Source organism: Colossoma macropomum, unplaced genomic scaffold, assembly GCF_904425465.1.
Source record: "Colossoma macropomum unplaced genomic scaffold, Colossoma_macropomum, whole genome shotgun sequence".
Classification (NCBI taxonomy): domain Eukaryota; kingdom Metazoa; phylum Chordata; class Actinopteri; order Characiformes; family Serrasalmidae; genus Colossoma; species Colossoma macropomum.
The window spans coordinates 39,855,430-39,865,843 of NW_023494803.1; the positions used below are offsets into that span (position 1 = coordinate 39,855,430).

Here is a 10,414-nt window from a genome sequence, read left to right on the forward strand (position 1 = left end):
AAATAATATGGAGGTTATGCAGAGTCACACTAATATGGAGGTTATGCACTTAACTTTTCTATTGGACATCATGAAATGTTTATACAATGTAAAGGGCAGCTAGAGACAATATATTGTCTATGTACAGAGTGAGGAACTAAAGGTATGACCCACATACAGAATCTTTGAGGTGAAGGGGAATTCCACAGATTTTTCAAAATTCTTGCGTTATTAAATGGTTAAGATGTAAACAGAGTCATTCAGAGTGGTTTGGTGTGAAATGCTCTTTTCAAGAGAGTCAGAATTGTTCACAGTGGTGGTGATAGGAACCAGACGTCCACCTCTAAAAGCTCCCTCACAGAAAGTTATTACAAGAAATTGTTATGAACACACTGCCTGATGACTGAGACACTGTTTAGCAACAGTTTTCAGAAAAGTTTGGCCTAAAACGTATTTGAATAATCCATTAATGACATCTATTAATTTTCTATTTTACCGCTTTCAACATTACATATAAAACCTTGTGTGGTTTTGGATAGTAAATAAAATGGCGACCCCTGCTTCCTATCACCACCACTGTAAAGACATCTGAGTCTCTACAATCAACCATTTCACACCAAAACTGTGTGAATGATTTTGTTTACATCTCAACAACTGAATTGTGCAAAAATTTTGAAACTTCTGTGGAGTTCCCCTTCAACACCAAGTTATAAAAATAAGTGGTGCGTCTAAAAAGAGGCAGTGGCAAAGTAAATCCCGTTCCGCTGCTTTGCGCCCATTCCTCTCCCCTCAAAGCCCCCCTAGCCAGGGTCCAGTTCATGCCCTCCGACCTCCAGGCATCACAACAGCAGGACGATGATGTATATGAGCAGCAGGCAGATGAGGATGAGGGAGAAGTTGATGAAAAGCTCCTGCAGGTTGCGCTTGGTCTGCGGGTTCACCTCGATGTTGGACGCCCTGCGGATGGCCGAACGCGTGATGTTCTGCACCCGCTCCATCCTGGGATCAGAGGAGAGCGCTGACTACTGGCCGCAAAGGTGAAGCGCGCGAGGCTGGCAGCGACCCGGGGGATGGAGATGTGTTTGTGTCAGCTGGTGGGCTCTGCCCCTGTCTTTCATCGGAGAACAGAGAGAGAGGACACTTAACCTATTTCAGGACAATCAGCGTGCTATTTCAAGCTGATGATGAGGGACCACAAAGCACGATAATGACAAATGATCATACTTGAAGATATTTATAGTCAGTTTAACCCCTTAAACTCAGGTCCAGTCTCTAATTCTTCACCCTACACTTACATGGCAGGTTCGGTGTACTTACTGAGTAATTTTTATCATTACATTGCTGTCGGAAGAAAACCTAGTATCTCCATTTTTTGTCTTATTTCAGTTTTTGACAAAACTTGAAAATACCTGTTTCCCTTTACATTGTGTGTAAATTTCATGAAGAATGGACCAAAAGAAATGGCCCAAAATTACTTGGAATAATCTCTGGTTCCATTGACTTGCATTAAAAATAGAGCATGTTTTTGCCTTCTCCTGTAAAGTTACCATTTTGGAGATACAAGGTTTTCTTCTGACAACAGCGATTAGTAAGAAGTATTAAAGAGCCCAGATCCTAAATTTTTTTTACATCTTCTTTTTCCTCCCGACATCCACTTATAACATTTCTGCAGTTTTATGTTCCAAAAATAGTCGTAATTCATTTTTACATGACCATTTTTCTATTTCCAACCTCTCTGTCTTGTAATTAGCTGTTTTTGACACAGTTTCTTTAAAATTGATATATATGTAAATGACCTTTGTTCTGATTGCCTGCCCTGTATTGTGCTTCATTCAAATAGCAGTCTGGGCTATAACCCTCTTTATAACATGATAAGTTATATAACATGATATATAGCATAATATATGTATATATGTTGGTTTTGTGATGTCACAAAACAATTAATTAAAAAAAAAGTCATTTTTGCAGCTTTATTTGCATAAATGGACTATATGGAGTGAGTAGTACATTATGAAACTTGATGTTTACACACGACATCACACTCCTTTATTTGAGAAATTAAAATTTTCATGGTATGGGCCCTTTAAGATTAACACCGGAATTCTGAATTATAAGGAATTTAAGGGGCTTAAAGTGCAGCTATAAGTGTCTGAAATAGGCATAATACATTTTTACCTATATAAACATATACATATATTTGTAAATGACTTGATTGGCTGCTCTGTATTATGCCTCATTCAAATAGCAGTCTGGGCTTTAACACTCCTTATAACATAATAAATAACTTGATATATCACATGATACGTGTAAATGTGTTGGTTTTGTGACATCACAAAACAATGAATTCAAAAACAAGTCTTTTTTGCAGCTTTGTTTGCATAAATGGACTGTATGGACTGGGGAGTGAATGGTACGTTTTAAGACTTTGTCCATGTTTACATATTACATCACACTCCTTTATTTGAGAAATTCAGTTTTCCATTGTAGGGGCCCTTTAAGACTAACACCGGAATACTGAATTTAAGGGAATTTCAAGCTTGAAGTGCAGCTGTAAGTGTCTGAAATAGGCATAATACATTTTTACACATATATATTCATATACACAGGTATGTAAATGACCTTTGTCCTGATTGGCTGCCCTGTATTGTGTCTCATTCAAATAGCAGTCTGGGCTATAACACTCCTTATCACATGATATAGCATGATATATGTAAATATGTTGGCTTTTTGACTTTATTTTGAGACTTTAATCTTGTTTAGAAATTCAGTTTTCTTCGGTATGGGCCCTTTAAAATGAACACCTGAATAATGTATTATACGCTTAGAATTTAAAGGGGCTTAAAGTGCAGCTGTAAGTGTCCGAGGTATATAGTGTAAACATTCTTCAATCAGTACAACTGCAGACTGTTAAAAAAGAAACACAGCATTAACTGTAATTTGTATCTATGTATTAATATTTGGGGCTTACAGTCCGAAGGTCATTAATCCACTTAAAGGGCCTATACTCTACACTTGTGTTGTGTTTTGAATTGTCGGTAAGACTTTATTTGGATGGTCCACTGTAGAAGCTCAGTCTATTTTTAACTAACTTTCAACTAAATATCTATTAAATGCAACTGACCTTAAGTTGAGTGTTGAATAATCTAACCTAATCTTAACCATAATGTTAATAATTAACTGATTATCACCAGAAAGTTTGTTAATAATTTAAGTATCTGTAGATCATCTATAGAGGACCATCCAAATAAAGTGTGACCAAACTGCCTTCCTGAATTCCACTCACAGCATTTGTGTGGATTTCTATACCAGGCTGTACCTTTAAAATGGCTATATGTAAATGAGGTCTGTTTTGATTGGCTGTGCTATACTCTGCCTTATTCAAAAAGCAGCCCAGTATGAAATCCTGCCTATTTGGTTCAGATTGAAAAGAACAGGAAAAAATAAACTTCAGCTCCTCTCGGATGTGTGGATCGTTTGGAAGGCTGCGATGATCCGTTTGCTTCCTGACAGCCAAGAACAGCACAACGTTTAATCAATTTCTCATCTTCTACTCTAATAACTCTGATACAGACAGTCTACAGGAACAACACTCCATATCACTTCGACAGGGATGGGCAGGGCTAAACTGCTGTAGGCTATGTAAGTGGTCATAATGTAAATGAGTGCGTTTTACATGCACTTAACAATCCAATAACAGCAGAAAATCAGATTTTGTCAGTAATCTGATCAACACGTTTACATGCACTTGAGTAATCAGATAATGGGGAAATTCTGGGTCTACATGAGTCAGACAGTGATCAGATTTCTGCTTCACAACCATCCAATAAACTCACAGAAGAAGACGTGACGTAAACATAATGTAAAACTCAAACTTCATGCCGCGAAAATGCCCTGAAAATATGAACTTACATCATCTAGAAGATGAAGAATAATTAAATCCTTCATTTTGTCGAGAATGTAGTCGGTTTCAGTATCATTCCAAAAGTGTTTCGCGCCGACACTGCTCACTTATTTCTGGTACCACAGTCTGTTTTCGCACATGCTCAGACTGAGAAATCCGAAAGAAATCAGAGTAAGAGTTTACATGCACTGAGAAATCTGATTACTGAGCTCAAATCCAGCCTCTTTATTAGTATTCTTAATCGGATTTCTAGACCTGACTCCGATCTAAGAAATCGGAGTGTGCTGTTTACAACTGCAAAAATCCAATTATGATCGGATCATTGAGTGCATGTAAACACACTTAATGTGTTCATGGTTGAGACTAAACAAACAACAGCGAATGTTTTGCAGCTCATTTTCCACAAAAAGGGCTAAACGGTGTGTTTTGGTGATGTTTATCTGCTACATTGAACGCTTGTTTTAAAACAGTGAGTTGAATTGAGTTTTCCGTGATACGGGCCCTTTAATTGGGTAAATTATCTGTGGCCGGAGAGCCCTGCATTCCAGCGGGATGATTCACTGGCTCTGTAATTGTCTGACCCTCTCTGGACTGTTGAGTTTGGAGGTGAGAGTAACGCAGCGTGTCTGAGTGACGGGCGCTTGTCTATCGCGCTTGTTCTCACTTCACCACGTCTTACGTTTACATCACCTTCACTGTTTAAAGGTGACAAACAAGGGCTGAACTGTTTGTTCTGTCTTATCAGTTCACATAATCAAATGTATACAGCTCTCTCTCTCTCACTCACTCTCTCTCTCGCTCTCTCTCTCTCTCTCTCTCTCTCTCTCTCTCTCTTACTCACGCTCTCTCTCTCTCTCTCTCTTTCTATTTCCCTCTTTCTCTCCCTTTCACTCCCTCTGCCTGTCTCTCTCTTTCTCTCTTTTACTTACTTTCTCTCTCCCTCTTTCTGTCACTCACTTATTCTCTCTCCCTCTTTTATCACCCTTTTGTTCCCTATTCCCTTTATTCATCTCCTTCTTTTCTCCCATTCTCTCCCCTCTATTTTTCTCAATTTCTCCCCTCTCTTACTCTCTTTCCCTCTTTCTCTTCACCTTTCACTCTCTCTCTCATCCTCTTTCTCTATTTCTGTATTTCACTCACTTTCTCTCTCTCCCTGTTTGCTTCTTTCTCTCCCTTCTTTCTCTTTCTTGCTCTTTTGCTTAATGTCTCTCCTCTGTCTCACGTCCCTCTCTTTTTCTTTCCCTCTCTTTTTATCACCCTTTTGTTCCTTATTCCCTTTATTTATCAATCTCTCCCTTCTCTCTTACTTGCCCTCTTTTTCTCCTTTTCTTTCACTCTCTCTCTCTCGCTCTCTCTTTCTCTCTCCCCTTTCTCTATTTCTATCTTTTACTTACTTTCTCTTTCTCTGTTTGCTTCTTTCTCTTCTTCCTTCTTTCTCTCTTTCCTTCTTCCTTCCTCTCCCTCTCTCCCTCTCTCTCTCTCTCCCCCCTTTCTCTCAACATCAGAAAAGTGACCTGAAATTTTTAATTATTTTATATATATAATTTTATATATATAATATTTTATATATTTTATATAAAAAACTCATTCTTTCTTTTAAACATTACATTTTTCAGTTCACAAATATTTCTGTGTTACTGTTTTGACTGATGAACATTTTCTTATTCACAAAGCCCGACTCTGTACGCTGCATTCATTTGAATAGAGACAAATTTTCTGGGGGCGTTTCATTACAAAATGCAAATAAGTTTTGCCTTTCACGCCGCACTTCCCTTAGTACAGAGACCTGTTTTATTATTTTTGTTTTGTAGCGTTTGTTAACTTTCCCTTTTCACTCAGTCTGCTGGAAACTTCAGGTGCAGCTTAAAAAAAAACAACAACAAAAACAAACCCCCATAACAATCAGCTGATCAGTATCAGTTTAGTGTCAGCAACCTCTTCATCTACCACTCATTTGTTATGTGGTCACTGTGCTTGATGTGTCCTGCAGGTCTAAAGAAGTGCAGCTGGAGTGAAGATGAGGTTTTGCTTACCTTCAGAAGTAATCCGCTCAGACCCAACAGCTGAGGACGTTTCCAAACGTCAGCGCAGAGCAGAGTCAGGCTGAGAGGACACGCAGCAGGTTTATAAGAGGAGCAGGAGAGGAGTGGGGGGGGGCGAACACACGGGCCGGGAGGAGGAAGAGTGCTGAGGGTGTGTATCTCTAACCTTTAGGGGAAGACACGCTGAACACACCCACTGTTACCAAAGCACCTCATAGGCACTACTGCCCATACAGAAATAAGGACGTTACAATATAGTCAGTATATGTTGAATAAATGTTGTAAAATACAGTGTATAATGGTATATTTCATTGTAATGGTGGCCAGTTTCCTGCCAGTTATGCCTGCTTTACTGTCCTGCTGCTGGTGCAGGAAGCCGAAGCTATTTCCTATTTACTGTAAACAGGTCTCATGAGCAAAGTGGGAGTGTCTTCAGAGCCATTCTGACTGCTTTCATTGAAAAACAAGTAAGAAAAGCCTGATTCTGCATTAGTATTTACGCTAGATACACCTACCCTGTCCATTTTATCAGCTCCACTGACCATATAGGAGCACTTGGTAGTTTTACAGTTACAGACTATAGTCCATCTGTTTCTCTGCATACTTTGTTACCCACTTTTTCAATGGTCAGGACCCCCATGGACCCTCACAGGGCAGGTACTATTTGGGTGGTGGATCATTCTCAGCACTGCAGTAACACTGATGTGGTGGTGGTGTGTTAGTGTGTGTTATGCTGGTCTGAGTGGATCAGACACAGCAGTGCTGCTGGAGTTTTTAAACACTGTCCACTCACTGTCCACTCTATTAGACACTCCTACCTTGTCAGTCCACCTTGTAGATGTAAAGTCAGAGACGATAGCTCACCTGCTGCTGCACAGTTTGTGTTGGTCATCCTCTAGTCCTTCATCAGTGGTCACAGGACGCTGCCCACAGGTCGCTATTGGCTGGATGTTTTTGGTTCTCAGCCCAGCAGTGACACTGAGGTGTTTAAAACTCCAGCAGCACTGCTGTGTCTGATCCACTCGCACCAGTGCAACACACACTAACACACCACCACCACCACATCAGTGTCACTGCAGTGCTGAGAATGACCCACCACCTAAATAGTACCTGCTCTGTGGGGGTCCTGACCACTGAACAACAGGGTAACAAAGTATGCAGAGAAACAGATGGACTACAGTCTGTGAAAGTGCTTCTATGTGGTCAGTGGAGAATATCAAATGGGCAATAAATGTAGATACAAGGAGGTACAAATCCATGAGAACATTTCTTAAGTACATGTTGCTGAGTAAATGTTACCACCCACCTCTGGTAATAAAAGACTTATTTACAACATAATAAGTATTAATTTGCAGCAGTGTAGAGTTTTACAAGTAGCAGTGACCCTCTAATGGACTAATCTAGATTATGTGATATGATCTAATATCTGTCATAGACTTGCAATCAAAGTAGGATATCTTTAAAAATACATATAATCAGACTACAGTTACTCTTTTATGGCATCGTCAATGAGACGAGTCTGTTCGTTGCTGTTTGTTACTGAGTTTGCCTGTAAACTGAGTAGTAGCTGAGTCACTATGACTGATAACAATAGTTCTGTGGTTTTGAGGAAGAAAATGAGGCGGAAGGGGAACTTATTATGGATTTATCTTTAGATGTTTAGGACATTACCTGTTTACCAATATGGAACCACATAAACTGGTTCTATTAGAAACTGTCCAAATGAAATCAGATTAGATTAGAAGTTATTACATTACTGATTATATTGGCCAGACTTTATTTTGAGTGGTCATTTTTAGATTAAACAAACACTCAGTGGACTCTCAGTAACACGTCAAAAACATATGAGGGATTAGGATTAGGTTTTGGGTTGAGGTTAAGGTTAGGATTAGGATTAGGGCCAGGGTGAGGGTTAGGATTAGGTTTTGGGTTGAGGTTGAGGTTAGAGTTAGGATTAGGGCCAGGGTGAGGGTTAGGATTAGGTTTTGGGTGGGTTAAGGTTAAGGTTAGGATTAGGGCCAGGATGAGGGTTAGGATTAGGTTTTGAGTTGAGGTTGAGGTTAGAGTTAGGATTAGGGCCAAGGTGAGGGTTAGGATTAGGTTTTGAGTTGAGGTTGAGGTTAGGGTTAGGATTAGGGCCAGGGTGAGGGTTAGGATTAGGTTTTGGGTTGAGGTTAATGTTAGGATTAGGATTAGAGCCAGGATAAGGGTCAGGATTAGGTTTTGAGTTGAGGTTGAGGTTGAGGTTAGAGTTAAGATTAGGGCCAAGGTGAGGGTAAGGATTAGGTTTTGAGTTGAGGTTAGAGTTAGGATTAGGATTAAGGCCAGGGTGAGGGTTAGGATTAGATTTTGGGTTGAGGTTGAGGTTAGGGTTAGGATTAGGGCCAGGGTAAGGGTTAGGATTTAGGTAACGTTTGGTAAGATTTACTCATTAGTCTATACAGTCCACAAATGGAAACTTAGCTGTTTTGTTTTTATGATGTCACAAAAACCAACACATTTACGTATCGTCACCATCAGAACGAAATCTTGTATCTTCAAAATGGGAGTTTTACAGCGGAAGGAAAAAACTTCTCAACTTATAACAGAAGTTAATGTAAAAAGCCTATTTTCCAAGTCATTTTGTACCATTTCTGTTTGTCCATTCATCAAGAAATGTTCAAATTATGTTAAAAAGCAAAAAACGATAAAAACAGAGGTATAAAGTTTTGTTCTGAAAGCTGATACATAGGCATTATTCAGCCTGCAGCAGTTTAGCCCCGCCCACTCACACTGAAGTTATAGGGAGTGTTACAGTCTGGGCTGCTTTCTGAATGAGACGTAATTCAGAGCAGCTAATTAGAACAGAGCTCAGCTACATATATCCATCTAAAAGGCCCAGTGACAAAAACAGCCAGTTTAAGGGATAAAGAAATGTTGGTCAAATGTAAATGAAATACAAGAAAATCATAAGATATGTGTCCTTTAAATCCTTAAATATAATATATTGATTTGCATGTCAGAAAAGCAGATGGTTAAAACTTTCAGAGATTTTTAGTGCAGTTGAAAATGACTCATTAATGACTCATTAAGGTAAATACAACAGAGCTCCGGCTGTCTGAGATCTAAAATCAGCTCAGGGCGAACATTTTTAAAGCCCAGCTCTGCACTAATGGGTGATGTTCTCTTCGTGAGGAACAGTAGAGGACTGTTTTGTTTTCTCTGGAAGCAGCAGGGCTGCCTTGGCAGGCGTTTGGGCGCAGAGCTATGCGGGGTGGCATAGTGGAGGATTGTGGGAGATTAGCTGCTGTACATGCACACCATCAGCACAGAAATGGATGAGAAGGCGATAGAGTGATGACATGTCTGATCAGAGACAGGAACATGACGATGAGCGATGAATCTCAATCATTTAAATCAAGTAAATCCAACCCAGCCTTCGCTCTCACTCAGAGGAACTTTGATAAAGAAAGAGCCGCTCTGCATGGAGCTCCATCACCCGCCACACTCTTAAACATGAAGAGGTTCTTGGCTTGAGCCAGCGATTGGCAAACCAAATGTTAAGAGCCATTTTGCCCTTTCAATAAAAATCAGACCACCTTGGGAGCCTCAATATTTAACATCTATTTTACCATCTTGGCTGTAAATATGTCTCAGTATGTGCTGATGTACTAGTATAGGCTACAACATATAGTACAAACAAAAACGCAGTCTTACTTTGTTCTGCTTTAAGCTTTAGCTCAGCTATAGCTGCTTTTCTCACATCTCCAGCAGGAAACTTTTCCTCAAAAGTAGAACAGTTTCTTGTAAAATGTCTCTCAACGTTCGACTTTTTACGAGGCTAAAGTCGCTTCTCATTCGCCAGCTTCTTGTTTGAATTTTCCCGTTCCACCTTAAATGGCACTTGAGCTGGCAGAATGTAACTGCTGCACCATTTAAGGTGGAATGGAAGAATTCGAATAAGAAGCTGTCGAATGAGAAACTGACTTCAACCTCACGACTTTTTAGTGTTTGTCAGTTTCTCGTTGCAGATTAAACGTATCAGGAAACCAGCTGGAGTGATTATAAGTGCAAATATCTAACTCCAAATTATCAATGTTTGTCTTAAATCTCTCTTTGTCTTTTCGTTAGCTACTAGCTAGGCGAGACTGTTGTCTGCGTTGCTATGGTGACCAGCAGTATGTGTGTCTACCTTCAGGGTTAAAGGGTGAATTAGCAGTTCTGCATTAACTCCAGCATTTAAGACCATTTATTGTTGAACTGTGTTGAACGATCAGCAGAGCTTTATTTTACTACGAAGGAGGATTATTTTATTTTTACCTACTAATCTAATTCAGCTGTGGAGCCACAACAGGGAAGTAAGATAGCCACATGCTGCTGGCCCCTGGCTTAGGTGCATGGTTGCAGAAATAAAACTTTAACCTCTCTCTGCAGGCCCCCTAGTGGCCGTTCTGCAAGAAGAATGGAAATTGATGACTTGGATGCTTTCAATAGAAAAAATCAAGTTGCGCTG

The 10,414-nt window shown here is 39.8% G+C and overlaps 1 protein-coding gene across 1 annotated transcript; it reads right to left on the minus strand.

Moving 5' to 3' along the window:
- Positions 1-578: 578 nt before the first annotated feature.
- Positions 579-6,050, minus strand: LOC118824151 (cardiac phospholamban-like). The gene is made up of 2 exons (XM_036594117.1): positions 5,914-6,050; positions 579-1,090 (listed from the first exon to the last, which is right to left on the minus strand). Exon 2 carries the CDS (start codon positions 975-977, stop codon positions 819-821), a length of 159 nt encoding a protein of 52 aa, XP_036450010.1. The 5' UTR covers positions 978-1,090; positions 5,914-6,050; the 3' UTR covers positions 579-818.
- Between the last annotated feature and the right edge of the window lie 4,364 nt (positions 6,051-10,414).